The 25,256-nt window shown below is 42.5% G+C and overlaps 1 protein-coding gene across 1 annotated transcript in view; it reads right to left on the bottom strand.

The window, feature by feature from the left end:
* Positions 1 to 3,382: 3,382 nt before the first annotated feature.
* The window catches only part of RhoGAP100F (Rho GTPase activating protein at 100F), a 90,787-nt gene continuing 68,913 nt past the window's right edge, over positions 3,383 to 25,256 (bottom strand). Inside the window, exons 5-10 of the mRNA XM_080279480.1 lie at positions 13,250 to 13,431; positions 12,788 to 12,989; positions 11,759 to 12,445; positions 10,861 to 11,021; positions 10,131 to 10,326; positions 3,383 to 3,907 (exon numbers count right to left, since the gene is read on the bottom strand). Of these exons, the coding sequence (XP_080135606.1) occupies positions 3,453 to 3,907; positions 10,131 to 10,326; positions 10,861 to 11,021; positions 11,759 to 12,445; positions 12,788 to 12,989; positions 13,250 to 13,431 (1,883 nt within the window). The 3' untranslated portion in view covers positions 3,383 to 3,452. The remainder of the gene's footprint in view (positions 3,908 to 10,130; positions 10,327 to 10,860; positions 11,022 to 11,758; positions 12,446 to 12,787; positions 12,990 to 13,249; positions 13,432 to 25,256) is intronic.

Genomic DNA, 25,256 nt, shown 5'->3' with positions numbered 1-25,256 from the left:
ATACTCTAACAATACCAACAATCATTCACGAAGATCCACAGTCGTCTTTGTGTTGCGTGTGAGTATGGCTGTCGCCACATAGAGACCCCATGTACAGTACCAGACATGCAAGACTACCAGAGTGCTGCTACCGGCACTGGTCAGGTGGGCCGAGGGAGCGGGGGATATGCCTGCCACCAGGTTCCGATACTCGTCTTGATTCAAGCTTGGATACATTGGGTTCAGGATTGACCTTTCCCGACTAAAGTGAAGTTTCTAGCTGAAGCACCCTTTTGGAGGTTTTATTGTGCTAATTCAGGTAACAGAACCGAATTCCTGTGGAGAATTTTTCGTCTTTGTAAACTGTCCAAGAGCATGTGTGTTCACTGGCAGCGAGACATGTGCAGACGAAGAACTCCTGGAATTCAGGTTTGAAAGTTGCCTCAAGTCGAGTGTCGGATGTGCGCATTTGCCGTGTCGTCATTTTGTGCACGCTCTGCCGACGAGGCTCTAAACTCATTCATTATTGCTACAAACACATGCGACTTGAGCGGCAAGAGTGAACCTAGTTTCAGTCAGGTCCAGACCCACTCACAAAGAGCAGAAGAGATTACTTACTCTACTAGTGCCTTCAAATTTTAATCACTAAAGATCGAAAGAAGGAACTGAGGGCTAAGCTTCTGAACTGATATGTAGATATTTCTGGACAGGAATGATGTGATTAGGATGGTACCTGAAAACAAAATGATATGAAAAAGCTCAAGTTCATGGCTAAATCTATAATGACGATGGAAAACCAAAACTGACATCAAATAAGACAAAGATGAAGGAGAGATAGCTTGACCAGTGCCAGGATGCGATGCTGTGCAAGCTACTGTTCACTTCACCTCATTTTGGTTCAATCAGTCACATCACACCAGAAACGTCACTGTGAGGGTCTGGAGATATCTGCATAGTTTTTGCCGATCTGTAAGGTTTCAGTTCTCGGATTCTCGATACATGGACAGTAGAATATAATTTAATGGTTAGCTGGTCTCTTAAAGATGTTATCTGGTTGGGTTCCAAATGAGGTGACGTCAACTAAATGGGCGTTAGTGGCAGGCTGAAGCGTCTCAACACACGCACTGAATATGGAGCTCTTTCCTACGGTCAAAACAGCCTATTAGGTGTGCGTGATCATATCGTGTCTCTTCCGTAAAATGTCTTGAATAGCGTTGCTCAGGATGCCAATCTGACTAATGTTCGTTTTCTAATTTTTTTCTGGGTAAATGTAATTGGCAACAGAACCCAGTGAGCAATACTGCACCTTGATTATCCAATACATATATCAAATATTTCTATGAATTTATTGATTACAATGAGCTCACAGCAAATGACTAAACAAAACATACCAATGTATGTAACACTTTTCACAGATCAGCATATACGGTAGCACTGTGAAAGAAAATCAATTAAAATAGAAGATAGGCAGATTCTCTTGTGCTTCTATGAACTCTGTATGCCTTAATCTTTGTCAGCTTTCTGTGGGTGAAAGACTTGGCATTAGCTGTTGCCTTTTCAGCATTACCTTCATTTGGCATGTGGAGTCAGTCATCATATTTGATTTCACTTTGTACATTAACTCCTACAGCTGCTTGTAATGACAGCTATATGTGGTAATTAAGAGCTGATGACTGCAGGACTGACAGCTTTGCTGCAAGATTTAGCAGATACAGCAGTTCTAGACAGAGAACACATACAGTCACAGATGCTGGCAGTGTGGAAATCGAGCGTGTTAACCATCCAGTGTCCATCTGTCTTACTGTCCCACTTACCAGCTTACAAAGACTCTGGCATACAAATGAGTGTGCCTGTTAGCGTATATTTGTTTGATTATTTCCTTTGTTTACTAAACCATAAGTTTATAAAATCATATGCACTAATCAGAAGCATGCAAATGCTCGTTAACAAATACGTGAAAATCAGACATATACAAAACTGGTGATTGTAGAATACATTATTACTCAAGTGGTTGATTGCTAAAGTGAAATAACCAATGGATGACTGTACACAAAGGTATGGTCTGGTCTGCCTGAGAATGAGTGGAACCCTGCTGTAGCGTGGCTCAGTCAGTCACCAGTCACCGTGCATGGCATCACTTTCGCTCATCGTTTCGAACATCTTAAAATTACAGTTGGGCAAATACTATTCATGCAATTTACTTAACCACACGAAGATGTCTGAAAGGCAGTTGAACCGACAAAGCACCAAAAACTCGTGCATGCAAGCTGAGATTCCCGGCTGAGGCTCGCACGACAGCCGGCGACTCAAGGTTACCAGACACTGCAACTACCTCAGGGGATGTCTTCAACTGCCAGGGCAATATGAAGTGCCTGGGTGACCTTCTGTGTCAGGGACGACTCACAAAACACCAAGGAATGACCACAGTGCTGCAGGTAACCCATGGAACCACCCCTGTTGAACTGTCTGGCTTCAACACATTGATAAAACGTATCCCTGACTCTTTACATAAGATCTGCTGACATTTTAGGCCATGGCATGAGAGCTGACGATCTCCCAGACTATAGGTAATGCCAACACGGACTGCTACTGGCACTGACAACTGACATCTCTAACATTCGTTTGCCACAGGGAACCAACAGCACTGAAGACGACTATGAAGGTTGATCACAAGCACCTCACTTGCCCATGCACAGAAGAAAGACACTCCCAGGAGCCTTGAGCAGAGTCAGGCACCTCACCTCACAGTCTGCATGGAAAACATCGGGCGTGAGTTAAAATGGAAGCCATCTGGCAAATAGTTTGCACCGCCATACAAATACTCTCAACACCACTGACTACGTGGCAGCGCAGACACTCGGGGTCAGGATGGTTACATGAGGCAAGTGTCTGCACCCCACCAACTACAAGCTCTTGGCAGTTTATCTAATGATAAAATTCGACATTTTCACTGAGAAAATTTATTAAACAAAAGTTCGTGGCAGTGATTTGTAACACGAGTTGCATAAGTCCCGCAGTGGCCTCGCCCCACAGGCAGTGACCAAGGGTGACGCTGTCTGCAGCCGAGGTATCTAGTGGCGGCTGACGAGTCTGCCTGGCACCAGCCCCAGGTGCCAGTCCAGAGAGGAAGCCATGCTCGCTGAGGGACTTGGTGGCCGCCAGAGGACTGGGCAGGCTACTGATGCCACACCCTTGCCAAGTGATGTCTAGGCATCAGTTGGTGTCCTCAGGGCTGCAACTGGTGCTATTCAGTCTCTTGGTATCAGAAACCTCGCATATTGTCAACTTGCCAGCACTGCTTGGGCCCTGATTTATGTCTGTAGACCCTCAAAGAGAGATATTACAGCAGCATCAACATGTAAACTTAAGACAGCAGGATCTCAGCTGGCACCAATATTTCACACATGACCACAGGACTGGAAACCTTCTTACTCGTGGTACCGGGTTGGCCGGCCTGAGCGAGCACTGGGGCCTCAGCTAGAGGTGGTCTCAGCCCCATCCTTGTCCTCCTCGGTCTCCGTCTCTGGGTCGAGGCCGCGGGTGGCAGTGAGGGTTGACGCCGCCTCGGTGGCCCCTGGGGGCAGGGCGCTAGTTGGGGCGGCGGTAGTGGATGGCGGGGATGTGATGGAAGAAGTAGGGGTGGAGGTGGTGGAGGTGGAGCCCGGGGCAGAGGGACCGCTGGCCGTCCCGCCTCCGCCTTCCGAGCCGGCAGTGGTGGTGGTCATGGGGGTGAGGACTAGCTTGGAGCGGAGGTTAACAGGAGGATTCGGGGAGGAGTCGCTCTCTGAGCCTGGGGACTGGCTGGTGGGCGTGGTGCGGGGGGTGGTGCGGGGGGTGGTCATGCGGCTGCCGGGGCCCGCCTTCCGCCTCCCCGAGTCCAGATGCGAAGGCCGCGCACTCCGAGCACTCGCTGCTTCCGCTTCCCGAGCTGTCTGGAACAAACAGTGTGACAGAACTGGCAGGCACACTACAGTCTGTTCACTTTAACTTGATCTTAAACTGCTATATTTAGAGTTATAACGAAAGATTATCAAAACACCTGAATATAATACAACAATATACTCGTTTCACTTTCACTTGGCCTAGAAACAGTCATCACTCCATATCAAATACTGAGTTGTAACAAGATTAACACTAGGATATGATGTTATTCATGAAGAAGTGTTATAAGCAAAGGATGTAAAACCATAACACGTGTTTTATTCACCCACTGAGCTCCGTGAAAAAAATTTAAAAGGCCAAGTTGGGGTGAAAAGAGTATATACATCTCATAACTTATTCTTTCTATACACAATACGTTCACATCTCAACCGTCATGAAAAAGTATGATACTGTATGCTATACTCTGGAAACAGCCTCCCTTTAAATAATAATAATATTCATATGATATCAAGTACTGTAAATAGTAAACTAAGGAATATACAGTACTGTATATAAAAAAATCCAGCTACATATAATACATACTATGTAATCTTTAATGCTCAGCTAATTACTTAGTAACAGAAATCATGGGTATTATGTACAAATGACTACCAGTACACTGTCAGTCTTAATAATACAGAACTAATACAGCAAGATTCAGGGACACTGACATTTAAGATAATCAGCCTCTGCATGAAAAGACGGTGATTCATTTGGTATCAATAATGACTGTCAAGCCATGGTACAACAATAAGACTTTTAAAAATGATATTCACATGGAATAACGCCATGAAAATGTGTTATGTAAGGTGTACTGCATCAGGATACCTATGTGTTCTTGATCATATTAAGTATATAATAGAAAGCAAAGGTAACATTGCCACCAAATATTAAAAATACTGCAGTCAGTTATGTCTCAAGAGTACTGTGTCTCTTCATCATCTACAAGTTACCAGTCTCTGTAGAATTTGAAGAAACACTACTGCACTCAATACTGAATGATGATGACGATACATGTGCTGCTCTTTCCGTGCATAATGTCTTTCCAGTCTCGCAGTGCTGTGCACGTTTCCTTCAGTGCCTCACCAGTACACCTTAAGACAGTACATAATGAGAGGTAGTACTGTAAATAAGATGATGAATTGTAATGCAGCAATCATACTAGGCTGGTTGATAATATTAGTCCCTCAAAAACAATGTTCAGTTTTCACTGCTGCTGATTATGCTAAGTTACGTAAAAATGCAAATAAAAGTATTACAGCCTTGTCACTTCATTCCCAGGTGTACTGCCACAAAGATTTTGAATAACCGAAGAATAAATACTCTCCACATACTGCCTCTGTCATAAAAAAAAATCTTCATAAGCTTGGTCCGGATTCACTAAACTTGTCACCAAATCCTCTGTGATAGTCAAAATTTGTCTTTGTAATACGGACATGGAAAACCCGGTTCAGAAACTCCCTTTGTACTTTGTTCCTCTTCCAAAATTATATCTGAGTTATAAAGTAGCTAATCATAAGCATCGGTATCCCTTTGAATGAATATCAAGAGACATGGGGAAGATTCTATACTCTCCTATTTCTGTCCCTCCTGCAAAAACAAATCATGGATAGGCTACAATGGGAAACTGATCATGATTTGGTTTGAGAATTTCAATATAGGGACATTAGGACCCCACTGCCAAATACTTATACTTTCCACAGACGAGGACGGAGAGAAATTGTGCTAAGGTTTTCGATTCCTGTTAAACTCTTATCCCCCCCCCCCCCACCGCCACCAGGAAAACCAAAGCTCCACACCTTCGTACTCCGGGCGAACATAAAAAATAAACATACATACATTAAATAAATAAAAATATAAAGAAGTTACGATGATAATAACGGCAGTGTAAACGAGTTTATATGACCAAGTTACATGTTTGTTAACCTTACTGCTGGATTAAATATTTTGTTACGAGATATAACACCAAGAAGCTTTGTGGCTTCCTTGTTTATAAATTTACAATAACAGCACTATAAGTCATCCCAAGCGATCACTTAGATGACAGCACTGATACAAGACTGAGAGCCATTGCTTAGGGGCATGATTTACCTACAGTTCATATGAATATCAGTTTTGTCAAACAAATATTAGACAAGGCACTACCCAAGACTAGTGGAATACTGTACATAAACAAAAGTACCTCCCTATGCCGCATACAAGTCACACCGTTCTAATAGAATGCCTAAATATTGTATGATACAGAGAAGAGGTGAGAGGGGTACAAAAATCTGTATTCTCCTCACTAAAGAGATGTTCATGCAAGGGATGGTGGCCGGGTACAGTCAGGTCAAGTTGTGCGCACTCTGTCATTATTATCATTAGAGAAATAAGTACTGTACAGTTATCTAGATCCTGCCATTAGTAGAATACCGAGAATGTAAAAAACAGGTAACTAATCAAGGAGTGTTCATGTACCAGCACACTAACAACTCGACTTTTAAGTTAAACCTCAACAGCAGATCAAAACAACAGGGCTACCACCTGCATTTCTACAGGTCATCATATACAGTATCAGTCTACATGGGAGGGAACTAAAGACTAAAATTTCCACACAGAAACACCTCATGGATAGCATTTCATGGACTATCCTATTTAGCGGCAGTGGGCCAAGAGTGAACTAGGGTCCTGGAGAGATGCCGCCCCGCTACACTATCTAGGGTTTCTTTACGTACTAACTCAGCGTGGATCATCGTCAACCTCGTGAGTCTGTGAAGAGATCCACATGTAACTGAGACTGATGGTGTACAGGATTATACTCTGATCATAATTATTACAAATTTAAATTAGTACAGAACTATTAACTCATACTTCACCTAACAGCTTATCTAATCGAGGCAATTAAAATATATAAATGACCCGTGATTATTGTTTGCAGATACACATAGCTTAAGGCTGACTTCAAGGGAAATGTTTTATACACTTTTCAGCATGGCTTACTGTCATGATATGGTTTTTTCCATCATAAACATTAAAGAAAAAAAAAACATGAATGTTCACTGTAAATTTAATGTAGTTCTGAAAAAAAAAAGTTGTAATGCCTAACTACAGCTCACTTGGCAAAAAAAAAAAAAAAAAAAAAAAAGGTTTGGGTTATGTTAACTTTGCTTACAGCATGATAGACAGGGGAAGATTTAAGAGGTGGACCCATGGAATTTACAGTTTTTTGAGTTATGGCATCATAACTCAGAAAACGGATTTCTTTTTTTTAGACAGAGCAGTTGTTGTTGTTGTGCTACCACAGTCTGTCTGATCGAGCAGATCCATCAACCTCAGCATGCAAACACCCCTGCAGAACCATCCTATGCAGTGAACTGATGTTCCCATGCGGCTGACAGTACCTTGTTATAGCATGGCGAGGGAATTAGCTTGAAGGTTTGGATCCTTGGTGGATGCTGTATTTGCATCTCCAACCAGTTAACAAAAGCACCATAGTAGGCTCCACGCATTCCAATTATCTGACTATATGGTTACCACCTAGCATTATATTGTAAATGGTTTCCTGAGCTACAGGAAACCATATGGCATGTCACTCAGTGTAGAGCCACCTGAGTTGGAAAGATGAGTAATGCACAATGACAGGAAGGACGGCTGAAATAGGAGGAGAGGACAGACACACAAAAAGAATGATAGGCGTGAAGGAAGTAGGTAGAACTACATCAAGTGAATGGATGATGGGCACCCCTACCTACCATCATTAGGCAGGGTAATAATTAACATAAAGATGTTCAGCTGTATATACAGGGTGTCCACAAAGTCTGTTTACAATTTAAAAAAATTATTAAAAATAAAACTGATGAGTTGATTAAATTTTTTTGCTGAAAAAAATACTAAGTGATTGAGAAAGTTTTTATTTACATTCTAATTTGTCTATTACACGTATCCCAATGATGTAAAAAGTGTTCACAGATAAAAATGGTTACCCCTCAAGAAAAGGCTCAGAGCGAATCTTGGTTTAAAGAAACAAAATCGGTTTCACAGACTTAACAAAATTACAGGACTACGTATGGATAACATCCGCCATCATGTCTGTCTATTTGCAAGTGACACAAGAAATTTGTGGCGACAGGAACAGTGTTGAACTGAACGAAGAATTGTCGACCAAGAACATTTGATGAACACATCGACCGTATGCATGAATCATTTGTCTGTGGCCCGACAAAGTCCATCCATACTGCTGCCAGGAAGTTACAACTACTATACCTTGTTCAGCAGTTCAAAATGTCCTCCACAAGAATATGCGACCATCTGCATATAAAGTGCAGCTGCTGCAGGCAACCGAACCAAATCATAAACCAAGAAGAAAATGAGTTTGCAGAAAACATGCTTGACTGACTTTCTGAAGATGAAGACTTCATGTTCTCACATGTGTTTGTTTTACTGATGAGGCAAGCTTACATGTCTCAGGGAAACTGAACAAACACAATGTGAGGATTTGGGGATCAGAAAACCCCCATGAAACTAGTGGACTTCAATGGGACAGTTCAAAGGTGAACGCGTGGTGTGGCATCATGCACAATCGAATCAATGGGCCATTTTTCTTCTTAGAGAAAACAACTGATGCAGAAGTTTACCTAGATCTTTCGACCAAACATGTGGTACACAGGTACAAGACCTTCAGTCAACTATTATCTCCCAGCAGGATGGTGCGCCACCTCATTGGGGACTGCATGTTCCTGAGTTACTAAACCAAACATTAGCAGACTGGTGGATTGGAAAGGACGACCCAATTCCCTTGGCCACCTCGTTCCCCGGATATCACTCCCTTGGACTTCTTCCTACAGGACTGATATCATGTATTGAACAACGGTGTGGGACATTAACGACTTCAAACAAAGGATCACCGACGCTATTGCCATCATCGATTAAGTTACTCGTATGTTACAGCGAACATGGCTGGAAATCAAAGACCGTCATGATGTGCTTCGTGCAACGAATGGTGCCCATTAGAATCGTACAGTATTAAAAAATAAAAATAAAAAAGCCTTCATTCTTACTCTTCATTATGTGAAAAATTTCAGAGGTTTATATATTCATTTCTATTTTTAATAAATTTTCAAAATTGTTAAGAGACTTTGTGGACACTCTGTACTACAAAAAAGATAAAAGTACAAACCAGAATAAGTAAAGAACCAAGAATAAACCAGAATATATATATATATATATATATATATATATATATATATATATATATATATATATATATATATATATATATATATAACACATGAAGAATGCTAAAAAAGAATATACTTGATAAAACAAACAACAAAAGATAACATCACGTACTCTTTTCCCACTAAGGCTGGGATGAGGCTGGATCCACCAGGCAAGAAAACACTCGACTGTGGGAGAACTATCTAAAGTCTTCCCAACTAAACTGGCCACTCTTTCACTCACTATTAAAGCAAAAAAATTATAACTACTGACACCTGTGAAACACGAACAGCAAAACAATAGGAAATAATTAAAAAAAGGTGAGGGAGCGAAAGAAAAATATATAACCAACTAAATAAAATCAAACTAAAAAAAGATAAAACAGAAACTCATTTACGACTGCACAGTATATAGCAAAATTAACTATAAAAACAAAAACAAAACTAACAAATAATGCATCAGAAGCTCATTTATCTACTGTATGTGGTCCTCAAAAGTTCGGTGACTGCTGAAATAAAGATAAGGCTATAAACAATAACAAAAACAGTGAATAAATTATATTAATAACAAAGATGGCTAAAGCTCCATTACCTACTCACTTCTCAACATAACTTAAATACCGGTAAACAAAAGATAATCAATAATAATCGACTTAGTTCTGTCAATCCAATGACGCAGTTCAATATTTTAGTCTTGCTACCTCCACTCAATTACATTCAAGGGCGAAAAGACCTCGTTAACTGAAGACATTAAAGAAGGTTTCAACTTAGTCCTCCAGCTTGAAAAGTATCTCCTGCAATGAATAAAGTCATCTGGTGGCAGCTAGAATAAAATACAATAAAACTACTGTACATTAGCAGAATAAAGGGCTTACAAAGAAATATATCTACAGCTCCAACTATCACCATCATTTTGGTTATTCAGCCCTAATTAAGAACCTCTGGTAGGCCAAAGAATAAAAAATAATAAACATTTTAACAAGAAATATACGGCTCCAATCCTCATCATCTATGCTATTCGGTTCTTAACATTACCTGACTTGGCAGGCCAGAGGTCGAGCAGGAACTTTAGAATACTGATGGGTTGGTGGAAGTCCATGGGGTCATCATTCTCGCTTTGCAGCATCAGCACCGGCCCAAAGCAGATGGCCAGGTTCTGAGTCGTCATCTTGTTGCGCTCAGACTGGCTAGCTACAAGGCGAAGGTGGTCCATCAGGAGGAACAGCGTCATCTGAAGGAAGGAAGGAAAGATGTTAGCAGAGAACATAGAGCAAACATGATTAAAAAGGAAGAGATGTTATTAAAGACCATACAGGAAACATTATTGAAAGGAAGGGTGTTGGCAGCGAACTAAAAGCAATAACATGTTTACTTTATATGGAAAGTTGCTATTTCAGTTCCTACAGCAGAATGCTTACCGGGAGGTGTTACTACTGACATTACAGCAAACATGACTGAGAAAGAGGGTGTTATCAGAGGACTTCACGCAAACACAATTATAGGCAAAGGTGATCCGTCTGGAGGAAAACCGTCACCTGAAGGGAATGGAGGGTGTTAGCAAAGAAGGTGACCCCTTCAATCTCAACAGAAAGAAGAGTGGCATCTGACGGGAAGGAAGAATGTTGGCACAGAACCTGACCCCTTCAATCTCATCAATAAGGAGCTGTAAAATCCAAGAAAACTGAAAAAACCAGATCCACACTCAAGATTCATTCATTCTGAGATGCCTGGACACACAAGCCTCCAGGTCCCTCTTGAGACTCACCCTGTTGACCTTAGGGAGGCAGTCAAGGATGGAGAACATAAGCTTAGCATTGCCCTGGGGGTCGTCGGGAAGCATGACTGTGAGGGCGTCCACCAGCATCTGGTAGAGACACTTGGTGAAGATTGGCTCAGGCAGCTCTCTCAGGTAGTCCTTCAAGATGCCTGCACGAAAAGTAATGAGGTGAGATAAATGCAAAAATGTCATTGTTATTGTTGTTGTGGCCTCATGCTCATCTGGACATGAATCAAGTGGACTACAGTCTAAAGATGCCCTTGTGCAGTCCACTATCCTCCTGTCAGAGAATAAAGCTGAAGGAGATTTGTATAACTGGGTAATTGTGTTGCTCTGTCATACGAGTATAAGTGTCACAGCATCCCCCTCCAGCACCAGCAAGAAAGGTAAGGAGGTGACATGAAAGGGCAGAGGTAAAAGGAGTGCACAAAAGTTTGGAGTATTAGATAAAAGGAAATGAATATATAAATATCATTCATAACATCCAAGTATTGTAATGTATATCAGTTATACTACAACAGATTGACCTCAAAGAAAAGTATTCTGCATTCCATATAAGCAATTCAAACCTCATCAGATGTTATTACTGTACACTATTCAACATCAGATATAAGAACATTACTTTAAAATTACACTATCATTAACCCCTTCAATCAGAGGATGTACCTATAATTTTGTATTTTATTCTTGCAATTATCAGGTAATTTTGTTTTGCTTAGGAGAGACTTCATGGTGCAGGAATTAAACCCTTTCACTAGAAAAGGTTTTGCTAATCTAAATAAAATTATCTGATGATACCAACACTTGAAAAAAAAAAAGGACAAAAATATGTGACTGTTGAAATGGGGTTAGTGATTCCTGATGATAAGCAAACATCAAAACTAACCTGTAATGACATTGATATCTGGGACATTATCTGATGAGAGATCTACCAGCCTGGGGTTCCTCTCAAAGGCATCTCTCAGCAATCTCTTCTTAGTGGCCGACCCACACAGTCTATATAGTCCGATGATGTCCAGTCCACGCCGTTCCACCTCCATCACACACCGGGCGATGATCAGAGGCACCGTTCCACCACCAGATTCCCTGTTTGACACCGTGTCCAAATCAACTCCGAAGAGAGCATTTTTGCGGACTCCAGTGGTGCGGAGGAATGCCTGGCGGGGCGGAGTGTAGCGCAGCTTGAGGTATAATGTGCCTCTGGGTTCAATCTTGAGTGCTAGTTGATGTAACGGCGACTCCTTTAGTAAGCTCACTAGGTGCACCGAACCCTTGTAACATAGCTTGTGCCTGAACTGTGGATCCCACGAGTATATCAAAAAGTCCAGCTCCTTGTTATTGATCAGGTCCAGGTCAAAGGTCTCGTCCCAGTCAAAGTTGAGATCACCTGTCCTGACCACCGTTCGTGCCTTATGGACCCTATCGCACTCCAGAACACAGTACAGGTCGCGGAATTCTGAGCGTCCCGCGGCCTTGAGTCCCCGACCCGCCAGGAGATGCACCCACAGCATACCAGACACACCCTCCGTTACGCCCCCCATGTTCCCAACACCAACTTTGTACTTCAGGAACTCTGGAAACATTAAAAAAAGGTATGTAGGAAACAAAACTGAGCCACTAAAAAGTATGGACACACACACACACACACACACACACACACACACACACACACACACACACACACACACACACACACACACACACACACACACACACACCTATCTATCAACACAGTATATATCGCACGATCTGTACTTCACACAAAAAGACTGTACTTTTGTCCCCCCCCCACCTCCCCTAGCTTGGAATGCTTCTGGTGCTGCTTAGGAGCAGTCTCCCCATGTATCCTTTTCCTCCTATACAAAGCAGATCTTTGGAGAGAAAAACTATCTTAGGTTTCATTTCTCTCTCTCACCTGCAGGGTTAATATCAATGAGCCTGAGAGCTGGCCTTCCGCGGGTGGGTGAGGGGTGAGGAACGCCCCTGGCCTCCTCCAGCGCCGCCCTCACCCGCCTTGACGGAGCCTCCAGCCGCCCGCCAAGCTGCCTGGTCGCACTCGGCCCCGCCCCAACAGGACCCCCGCCAAGATGCAAGCGCTGCATGTAGTACGGTGCGTCCTGGGGAGAGGCAGGATGCCTTACATGACTGACTACTACTGCTGCTGGTGCTACTACCACTGTTACTACTACTGTTACCACTACTATTACTACTACTATCAGCTACTACTACGACAACAGCTACTACCACTACTACTGCACAACAATAATAATTCATGTAATTATTGCTACATCAACAACAGCTCCTGCTGCTGTTTACTACTACTACTACACCACCTAGCACTACTACTACTACAACTTAGCTCACCATCACTACTCACATCTCTGCTCTTATCAGTGAGGTTGTCAGCGCTGTATGTGAACCTGAGCGGGCCCCTCTGCGCCCGAAGGGTCTCGTGTGACTGTCGTATCCGCTCATAGATGGCGCTGGTGGATGGCGCGCGACTCATCCACGCACGGTACTCGTCAGACGTGAAGATGGACGGCGAGGAGGGCAGGCGCGCTGGGGACAGAGACGCACACCTGTTACTACGGAAACCATTGAGACCGTACGTAATTATATATCATTTTTAAGGAGATTTTATGACTGGGAAAGGGAAGCACGGATGGGAAGCTGGACGGCAAGTAAGGGAGGCACGCTGGGAAGAGAGACGGACGCCTGTTATTAAGGAAACCACTGCGACTGTAGGCAATAATCAACAGAAGTAAAGATGTGATTCTAAGACTACAGATGACCGTGTACTATACTCTTTTCATCTTAACTTGGCCCAGACTGGCGTTCTTTTTTGCAGCTTATTTCACTTGCCACAGTAAAAATAAAAGACAATGCTGTGGCTCAATACCCTTTCCATAACACTTCTTCGTGACTACCACAATATTCTAGTGTTAAACTACTGTTGCAGTAGAGCATTCAAGATGGAGAGAGGGCAATTTCAGGCCAAAATGAAGTGAAAAGAGTATAAGTTTAACGAAGTTCTGGGCTTTTGGGAAGGTCGTAGTGATGTTACTCTGGATTCTGCTGGAATTATGTGATTATCAACTATATATATTTCTTTTACTTCATCTTGGCCTAAAACTGATATGATTTTTCACTAACTTAAACGCTGATGTATTAAAAAAAAAAGAGCACAAATACTTTTTCCTGTTATTAAGGAACCGATCCGTTTTGACTAAGCTGCGCCCATGCCAGAACCCGGAACTAATTTGATATGGTTCCACAACACGGTAGGAAAGTATTAAAGTATTTGGTGTTTAAGGAATGTTAGGTTTACCAGGAAAATGTCAGGTGTGTCAGAGGGTGTCAGGTAAATAGGAAGTGTCAGAAGGTGTCAGGTGTGGCAGGCAAATGGAGGAAGTGTCAGGTGTGGCGGACTAATGGTGTGTGTGTGTGTGTGTGTGTGTCAGGTGTCATGCAATAAACAGATCAGTCAGGGTGGTGTGTCAGGCAATGAACCAATCCGTCAATGTGTGGTGTGTCATGATGTGCCGTGCCATCGACCCGTGGGAGAGTAATGAGAGGCTGGCTGCTGTGTGTATTCTTTGCCATTCAGGGTAACACTCTCCTGTACGCTATTCATATCGCTTTCATATCGACACAATTTGCATCAGATACATTAAAGAGGGTATGAGGTGTACTGGGAAATATTTTGCCTTTTTAGCGCCTCTTCGTTAGTAACTCATTTTGCATCAATAATTTAGAAGGGGATAATGAGCTGTAATGCCCTGAATGAATCGCTAAAAAAAAAAAAAATGTTGCGATACCTCCTCAGCCAAAAGTATGACCGTAACTCCGAGATCCACATTGATTAAACCCCTCCATTTCGATATTTTTTTTCTTGAATTTCTTGCTACCTTCAGACGATTTTTTTATTCAGTCTTAGAAGAAAAAACCGTCATGTGAAGGAGTTAAGGGGGATTGTGTGTGTGTGTGTGTGTGTGTGTGTGTGTGTGTGTGTGTGTGTGTGTGTGTGTGTGTGTGTGTTCTACCATCAAACGATTATATGCTTTTAAAGAAGCTCCTGTTTCTTTAAAATTAAAAGTGATCATTCATTCATTCATTGCCAGACGCCATGTATCCCAAACGGGGTGGCCAAGGGCTTAGAGTTAATTGTTTTACAGGGAGGGGCACTAATCCTCCACCAACCCCACTTGACACGTAGGGAGAACGTTATGCCAACAGCCTCTGGTGTTCCCAGGCGGTCACCCATCCAAGTACTAACCAGACCCAACGTTGCTTAGCACTCCCTTAATTTGTCCTCTCTCTCTCTCTCTCTCTCTCTTGTTAGACATTTAACTTCACTCACACAGCTATCACAAACGTCACAAATCAGAGTGAGGAGTAAAGTGAAGAAATACGACTTATCAGAATTATTCCTACTCATTATTCACGTCACTGATTTATCGAAATAATTGGTTAAGACTCTTACTGTCGTCCCCTCTCCCGTATCAAATTTCAGAAAGCGATTTTATTCTTACAATATCACAAGAGCCAGGGAGTTCAAATACTATACTCCTTTCACCCTAAGTTGGCTCAGGTTTACGTCCTTTTGTGGCTCATCTCTCGCAGCTGAGTGGCGGAATAAGGCAATACTACGGCTCTATAATGTCCATTCCACTACTTCGCGACTAGTACTATATTCAAGTGTTAATCTTACAATTTTCATACCGGCTTAAAGTAAAAAGAGTCCTGGACATAAACCCACTCAAGGGCAGGGGTATTCTAGTATTTTCTTCCGAACGACTTAATTCAACTTATACGTGCCTGAGAGAGAGTTAAGAGCCTTTGTAAATGCTTCCCGCTGACTGAATACCGTGACAGGAAGTGTGCGCGAGAGGAATTAACACATGCGCAGTGCTTTTGGTGCCACTGCGCAGTTGGGTAGTGGCGCAAGACAGAGAAAACGTGGGTGACACAGTGGGTCTTTGTGGTGGTGGTGGTGGCAGGAGTGGATGTAGTATTGTAGGTGGTGGTGGTGGCAATGGTAGTGATGGTGGTTGTGGTGGCTTCAGTAGTAGTTGGCAGTAGTGGTGATAGTGGCATTGGTGTGGTGACAGCGATAGTGATGATGGTGGTGGTAGTAAAGGCAGTGTTGGTGAAAGTTGGTGGTGATGGTGGTTGCTTGTGGTGATGGGAATAGTGGTGTGAATAGGTGTAGTGATGGTAAAAGTGCAGGTGATAGTGGTGCCAGTAGTGGTGATCATGGTGGCAGTAGTGGTGGCAGTAGCGGTGGTAGTGGTGGTGGCAGTGTTGGAAGGTCATATGCGCCAAGGTAACGTGCAATAAGAAAAAGATCGATCTCTAGATTTGCCTAATTAGAAAATGGCGTGATGGACAGGTGAGTGCGACAGGTGTTGTGAGGCAGTGTGGTAAGGCAGTGCGATGGGGGAGGTGTGATGGTGAGGCAGTGTGGTGGGGAACGTGTTGTGGTGGTGGTGTGTGTGGGGGTTAGCGCATATGTGGTGTGATGATGCAGGTGTGTGGTGGGGCAGGTGTGTGGTGTGGCAGGTGTGGTGTGGGTGGTGTGAGGCAATTCATGTAAGTTAAGCATTACGAGGTTAAGTGGGCGCGAGGAAATAATTATGGCGATACGATGGTGGTGGTAGTGGTGATGGTGGTGATGATGGCGGTAGTGGTGACTTAATGGAGAGAGTGGAGCAGGGAGTGGTGGTAGTGGTAGCGCTGGTGGTGGTAGGGGCGCTGGTAGTGGTGAATATGGTGGTAGTGGTGATGTTAATACTGTTGCTTAGGATAGTGATGGTCATGATGTAAACTGTGATGATAGTGATGGTGGTATGGTAGTCAAGTTTTAAGAAGTGGTGGCTCCATATCTTTTTCCATAGCACTTCTTCGTGACTAGCATTGTATTCTAGTGTAAATATTTTCCTACAGCTCAACATTCAAGATGGGGAGACGGCATTTCTAGGTCAAGTTAAAGTGGAAAGAGCATAGCAGTGGCGGTAGTGAGGATAATGGTGGCGGTGATGATAATGAAGATAATAGTGGTGGTGGTAGTGAATGTAATTATGAAGGTGGTGATGACAGTGGTGAAGATAATGGTGGTGGTGATGATAGTGAAGATAATGGTGCTAGTAATGGTAGTGGTGAATGGCAGGGGTAAGGATAATGGCGGTGGTGATGGCAGGGGTAAGGATAATGGCGGTGGTGATGGTAGTGGTGAAGATAATGGTGGTGGTGATGGTAGTGGTGAAGATACTTGTGGTGGTGATGGCAGAGGTGAAGATAATGGTGGTGGTGATGATAGTGGTGAAGATAATGGTGATGGTGATGGCAGTGGTGAAGATAATGGTGATGGTTATGGCAGTGGTGAAGATAATGGTGGTGGTGATGGTAGTGGTGAAACTAATGGTATTGTCTGGGATCTGGTGGTTATGACAGTGATGGTAGTAATGACAGGCGCTACTGCTGGTCGTGATTATGGTAGTTATGGTAGAGACGACAACTGATGTAATGGTTAAATTGTTATACCTTTCAGATAATAGTCCTGGGTCCATTTTTGCTTCACTCCAATGGCGCAGTTTTTATTGTTTTTTGTTCCTCTTTCCATTTCAGTCCGATGATTTAGTTTTCTATAATTTTCTTTAATTCTTGGTACAGTTAGGCGATTATGCTTAGCTAAGGAAACTCTTTTGAACTGTGTAGCATTCAGTATTCAGTCTCTAATATGTCGACTCTGGAACTGTCTCCCTCTGTCTGTATTTCCTTCCTCCTATGATCTCCAGTCTTTCAAACGCAGTGTGTCCAGGCATCTCGAAATGAACGGATCTTGAATGTCTCTCTCTCTCTCTCTCTCTCTTTTTTTTTTTTTTTTTTTTAAGGAACAGTTTCCGGGCTCCTGGCCTTTAGTTCCTTCTTCCTTGCATTAAAAAAAAAAAAAAATGTACTCAGTCCTTTATTGGCCATTAAGGGTGTTGGAACCTGGGGATAGGGTACTGAGTTATGGTATTTCAGGCGGCAAGTGACTAGTCCCTCTTCCCTCAGCGGTATTATGTCAACCATCACTCAGTTGTAATGTCTTATGGGCCGCATTAGGATGGAGCAACTTAACCTCCATATCAGGATTCATCTGACTCTATGGCAACCACTCAGCGAAGTGAACTGTTCCTGGGCTGCAAGAAACCATTTGGCTTGTCAGTGTGGAGCCATCTGAAGGTGAAACTACATGAAGTGAGTGGATGGAGGGCTGTGAGGAAGTAAAATAAAAGGGGAGGGGAGGGAGGGGGACGAAGGACTATGAGGGGTAAAAAACAGGAAGGGAAGGGGACGATGGAGGAGCTAAGTATCGTGTGTCACACAGAACATCAATTTAAAACCAACGAAACAACAAGGTCACAACTAATAATTTCCACAGACACGACATCAGGGAATTCCAAGTAAATCTTCAAAATACAGATGAGTTGCGTGCCAAAGAAAATAACACCCCCTCCCCCGCAAATTTCTTCTCCGGATCTGCCCTTCAGTACGTGGAATTCTGATGTTGGGTCGCATTTATGAAGTATCAAAACCAATTTCACACGTTAACCAAAATGTCTCCATTGCAACTAACTGTACTCTTTTTACTTTAACTTGGTCTAAAATTCCACTTTCCACATTTCCAATGATGGGTAATAACCATAGATTAACATTACAATATGCTGTTAGTCACGAAGAAGTGCTATAGGAACGATGTAGAGCCGTAGTATTGTCTTATTCTGCCACTGTGCTACGGGAATTAAGTTGCGAAAGGACAAAAATCTACGACGAGTTAAGATGAATGAACTAAAGTCAAATCAATCCTCCCATCTGACAACAACTGCCCATCGACTGAGCTGAAAGAGGTTAGGAATAATTGTTAGGTTAGAATAAAGTAGCTAAAACGACCTAACCAAACACCCCCACTCCACAACCACTCCACTACCCCGACTCGAGCTGCCCTCCCTCCCGCCGCCTATACCAAACCCATCATCATCATCATCAACATCAGGAAGGTAATATAACACGTCTCCGTTAATGGCTTGTTGATGAAGGTCATTACTGGATCCACCTGCTGCCATAACTACCTGGTGCTGGAGAGGGACTCTTTCACGGGGTGGCACTGATATAACCATGCGGCTCAAATGCTTGGGTATACAAAGGTCCCTCTCTTCCCTCCCTATTTCCCGAGAAAAAGATGGTGGATTGCAGGGGAAGGGCAAGCTAAGTCTGCAGTCCACCGGGTTCACGTTTCAGATTAGCCTCACACACACACACACACACACACAAACACACACACACACACACACACACACACACACACACACACACACCATTCATTATTCCCGCCAAATTAATGTGTTGATCTTTTCACCTCTAAACCATCCTCGTCTTTAAAAAAAATAAATAACCCTTTCAGTTCGTAAGATTTGTTATAAGTTTTGGAAAATCACCTGGAGGCAGCAGGAGTAAATAAAAAATACAGGCGTCACCGTAATGATGGGGTAAGTATCAGAATTCCCCCCCAAACAAGAAATTAATGTGATGTATGTCCATTTATATCGCTGTGTATCCACCCCCGTATATGTCTGTAAATAGTGTATCGTGCTGAACGGTTGGAGGCGATACTCTCTCTCTCTCTCTCTCTCTCCCCTTTTCTCACTCGTACCGGTACCTTATTCAGCTCTTTCTTACATCCTCCCTCCCCCCCCTCTCTCTCCCTCTCCCTACCCGCGCGCAAAGTACGCCCCCCTCCCCACACACACATTCGCGAATTCACGCCCCCCTCCAGACACACACATTCGCGAATTCGTCTCATGCGAAACGACGATACCAAGACACGCGAAAAGGTGATGGATCTTGCCGGCATCGATCTTACGGGGGTGCCGGGGTGAGCATTCCCGTAGCCCTGGATCTTACGGCTACGACGGATCTTACTACGCATACTTTTTCGTCTTAATAATTTTCTTACGTTACTTTTCTTTCAGTGTTTTTCTCCTTTTCTTGCCTACTTTTCTTTGTGTTTTTCTCTGTACCTTTTCTTTTATTGTAATTTTTTTTTTTTTTTGGGGGGGTAGGTCATGGAAGACAAACAAGTAGAGAATCTTACGCCTACGATGGATCTTACTACGATGGATCTCCGGCTGAGTTATCTTACAGGTTTGTGTGATTTTACTTTTATGAGGGATTTTACTGCCTCATCTTACGACTGTGAATGGACTCCATTTCTTTTTACTCTTTCTCCTCCTACTCTGTTCTGATATCTCTCCCCCCCCCTCTCTCTCTCTCGCAGTCGTCCAGTTAACCAGAAATAATCGTAAACGTTTAAATGACTGCATATGTTGCGCAAAAATTCAAAAATTATTAGTTATTATTATTATTATTACTACTACTACTACCATTATTATTATTATTATTATTATCATTATAATCATCATCATCATTATTTTTATTAGTTTCTTTTCCATTTAATCATGAGGTTGGATATGCCATTTTAAAACTCGCCATAAAAATAAAAATAAAAACCAGTCGAGCCTTTCTTTGTCTTCCGATCTTACGAATTCTGTTATCAAAATCTATATAACTCTTACAGTGTTCATGTATTAATAAATCTTTTTGTAATTCTCCCTCTTGTCAAAATTTTATGTACTAATCACCCAGTTTTTTTTTTCTATGTACTTCGTCATATATTGTATTTTTTTTTTTTTCTGATTTTCGTGAGTGTTAAATTTGGGCTCGTATTCACTCTCATCAGGTAAGGAAGCTCCCTAACACCCTTCCTTAGCGATTTATTCCTGGATACGTCTGGTTAATATCCTTTACTTCGATATTTATGCAGAGTTTGGTGATAGAAGAATGATTAAAGTAACACAGAAGAAGACGGCAAGGTGTATTAAGCATAATAAGTCGTTTGGGAAGAGGTGTTAGGGAGCTTCATTAAAGACGAGAATATGGACCAAAATAAAGACAACCCTGATTTTTTGTAATTTCTGTATCACCGTAACTCTGTATTTTTTAGTATTAATATTCCATGTATTTTTGGTACTAGTGATTTCCGTACAATGACCTGTGCTTTTGTAATGGTAGAACTGTAATTTGTACTACTGGAGACCCCTGTACTTCAGTTTGTACTCATGTATTACTTGTACTTTTGTGGGTGTTTCTGTATCAGTGGGATTCTGTGTACTTTTTTCAATGATTATTTGTATTTTTTGCACCCATGATCTCTGTTTTCTACCTGTGTGTGTGTGTGTGTGTGTGTGTGTGTGTGTGTGTGTGTGTGTGTGTGTGTGTGTGTGTGTGTGTGTGTGTGTGTGTGTGTGTGTGATATTTGTGGAGACCTTTGTACTTTTGAAAATGTAACGTTTTGTCCTTTTTTGTAAGTAATGGAAAAAATTGTACTTTAGTTTTGCACCCATGGAATCCTTTGTATTTTTTTGTATTTTTTTCCCTTTAACTTGCTCATTTGGACTGCTGGATTCTCTCTCTCTCTCTCTCTCTCTCTCTCTCTCTCTGGAATTCAAGGATTTTTGTGTGCTTTAGTTTTAATGTACAGTAGTTCTTTGTACTACAGTTTTTAGTATATGTAATTCTTTGTGCTTCTGTTAGTGTACTCAAAGGACTCTCTAGCTTTGTAATTTCTGTAGTAATGTAACTTCATGTACTTTTTCTCAACCAGTGGAGAATTTTGTACTGTGGATCTAGTGTACAGTGGAATCCATTTGTACACTAATGATTTTGTGTGTGTGTGTGTGTGTGTGTGTGTGTGTGTGTGTGTGTGTGTGTGTGTGTGTGTGTGTGTGTGTGTGTGTGTGTGTGTGTGTGTGTGTGTGTGTGTGAAAGCAACAAAAACTCTGTAACGTGATTTTGTACCCGTAAATCTCTTTGTATTTCCTGTATCTCTTCTTTGATGCTCGGGGTGCAATCTGTGTATGGATTTTACCGGGATTTTGTAATATATATACATTTAGTAGACACTCTCGTACCATTTTTACAGAAGTTTGTATCACTGAAATCCTTTGTACTCTTCCTGTATTCGTTCCTCAACGCCTGTGAGTGGGAGTTTATGCGGAGTGATTGACGTGGAATTTAGCCTTGTGTTAATGTTAATTCTTGGGAGCTGGAGTGATATATATATTTATGGTTTTGTATGTTTATTATTATTATTATTATTATTATTATTATTATTTTTACTATTACTACTACTACTCCTACCACCGGTACTACTACTACTACTACTATTGCTGTTGTAATTACTGCTACTACTACTACTATTGCTGTTGTAATTACTGCTACTACTACTACTATTGCTGTTGTAATTACTGCTACTACTACTACTACTTCTGCTATTAATAATAATAATAATAATAATAATAATAATAATAATAATAATAATAATAATCGTTAAAAAATAATATAATAATTACAATAATTTCCTTCCGCAACAAGCTCAAAGGCCAAAGTTCAGGGAGGAACACTGCGGCTGATATCCTCATGGCGTCTGGCCCTACTTCTATTTTTATTTTCCTTTTATATTTCCTAATTCGTTCCATTTGCCATTTAATGACTCGTTTTCCTAGTCAAGCCTTCCCTTTCCCCTTTCTGCCTTTATTTTCCTTCCTTCTTTATCTGATCCGTTCTTCCTTCCTTTTCTCCTCCTTTTCTTCTATCCCCTTCCTTCCTTCCCTTCCCCTTTTCCCTTCTTTCCCTTTCTTCCTTCCATCCTTTTCTTTCCCATTCATCTTTTCACTTCCTCATCCTTTCTTGTTTCTCTTCCTTTCCTTTCTCCTTTTTCCTTTCCCTTTGCCTCCGTACTTCCTTCACTTTCTTCATCCTACCTTCAACAATCTTCTCCCATTCGCCCTAATTTCTTTCCCCATTTCCCATTCCCTTTTTTCCCCTCCTCCTTCTCTCTCCATTTCTCCCATCCCCTCTCTCTCCCCTCCTCCTTCTCTCTCCATTTCTCCCATCCCCTTTCTCTCCCCTCTTCCTTCTCTCCCCATTTCTTCCTCCCTTTCCCTCCTATTTCCTTCCTCCTCCTTTTTCTACTGTTTCCCATTCCCTTAATTTTCTTCTTGATTAACTTTCTTTTGTTTCTTGTTAAAAAAAAAATCTCTTTTGTCTTCCTCTCTCTCCATCTTCCTCTTCTTTTACTTCTTATATTTATTTTATTTATTTTTTATTCCTCTTCCCCCTTTCCTTTATTTTCATTCCATTTTCTTTATTTGGTTTATCTCATTTCCTGTACTGGTTCCGTTTTTTATCATTTTTCTATATGTATCAACTTTATCAGCGCTTTGTCAGATTATTCTCTCTCTCTCTCTCTCTCTCTCTCTCTCTCTCTCTCTCTCTCTTTCTCTCACTCACATCCCTTCCACTCACCATTCTCTCTTCCCCTCACACATGCTCCCTCATCTCTTTTCTCCTCTTCTTTTCCTACTCTTCCCACTCATCTTTCCCTCATCTTTTTCTTCTCACATACATTCATCCCTTTCTCTCCCCAATTCTTTCCTTCTTTCCTCCATCAACTATTTCTTTTTCATCTTCCTTTTCGTTTACATAATTCGGGATCAAAGACAATAACAACCAGCAAAAGAACCAAAACAAAAACTTTATAACCGAGGAAGAAAATTACAACCACCACCACCACCACTATCACCACCGTCACTACCACCACCACCATCACCACCACCACTAGCACTACTACTACTACTACTACCACCACCACCACCAACAACAACAACAACAACAACAACAACAATGGATAGAGTCGTATGCAAGCGACGTCACAGAAAAAAAAAAAAAAAAAAAAATCTATCGACCAACGAGCGTCATCAAGGCATACAATTTCTTCTAAGTACAAATCTTCCCCTAGAATACGACCCTCAGCCACTGATGTTACAACCCAGTCCCTAATTTCACTGCTGGGGTACTTACGTCACTGCCTCATCACACCCACTGACCCACCCACCTCAGATATGACCTCTTTTCTCTGTCTGTCTGTCTCTCGTGTGTGTGTGTGTGTGTGTGTGTGTGTGTGTGTGTGTGTGTGTGTGTGTGTGTGTGTGTGTGTGTGTGTGTGTGTGTGTGTGTGTGTGTGTGTGTGTGTGTGTGTGTGTACTTTTACATTCGGGCATCATTAATAACACTTTATTTCAGATGCTGCCATTCTTCGCTAAACAACACGTAACAGTGCTTCTGAGAGTACTACAGAGAGCATGGCAACTCACTACGGTAAATACTGCATCCCTTCACGTGGTGACACCGATATGGCCGGGCTGTTGCACTGTCCGGTTATACAAAGGTCCCTCAACTCCCTCCCTATCCCATGAAAGGAGGATGGTGGATTGTAGATGTCGATTTAAGCCTGCAGTCTACCGAGTTCACGTTTCAGATATGTCTACAGTAGGGCCACAAGAACAGCACCACCCGTATCAGCTCGTGTTTGAAAGTAATGTACAGTCTGGGAAGAAGTACTGTCAATCCTACTGGCTGTAGATAAGAATGCGTCCATACCAAGTGCTTGCTTGTGCGGGCGGGTGTTCTCCGTCATTGTAACCCGCACCCGCTTGCATCCAATAATGCCACTTGCACGAATTATTGTGATGCAAAATTCCTGCCCGCACCCACCCACGCCAGCAAACATCTGGTGTGGATGCCTTAAAACTAGTGAAGTCAAGAATGAAGGGTTCTATTTTGGGGGGTGTTTATATAAGGCCTGAAGGGCTGACAGGACTTTCTTCCCGGATGACGATGATAATAATGAGTTGGATTGTCAGTGTCTAGGCTTGTAGAGGAACTAATGACATCACCTGTACATTATGGAACCCCCACCTTACCCCCTCTGCCTGAACACCTTCCTTTCCTCATGCATCCGTACCCCCCTCGTCCCCCAGCCACCCCTTGCTACTCCTTCCCCTCTCCCAGTCCCCCTCTTTCCACGCAGCCCCTCCTCGCTCTCTCTGTCCCTCACTCAGTACACCATCGCTTCCCCTAGCCTCCTCCTTGCCCCTTCCTACCCCTCTCCCAGCCCCCCTCGCCCCCCCAACCACCCATTTACCCTTCCCTACCCAATCTCCCAGCCTCCCTCGCTCCCCCCAGCTCCTCCTCCTCCTCCTCCTAGTCCTCCTCTTCCTCCTCCTCCCTGTACTTCACCCTTGCCCTGTCTACTAATTTCCTGCATCAAGAGTTGCCTTATTTAGCGACGTCCTTATCTTGTTATGCCCACACAACTATTTTCATCAGCAAACCCTCTCATGAACGGGACAGCTCTAGTATTCTCTTCCAGCTAACGCCAGGCGATTTTATTCAGCTGAGAGCGAGTCACAAGAGCCTGAGAATATAAAACCGTAGCCTGA

Source organism: Coenobita brevimanus, chromosome 78 (assembly GCF_032717465.1).
Source record: "Coenobita brevimanus isolate Jiangsu-jjx chromosome 78, ASM3271746v2, whole genome shotgun sequence".
In the NCBI taxonomy this organism is placed as follows: Eukaryota; Metazoa; Arthropoda; class Malacostraca; order Decapoda; family Coenobitidae; genus Coenobita; species Coenobita brevimanus.
The sequence above is the reverse complement of the archived record's forward strand: the minus strand, read 5'-3'. Positions and strand labels throughout refer to the sequence as shown.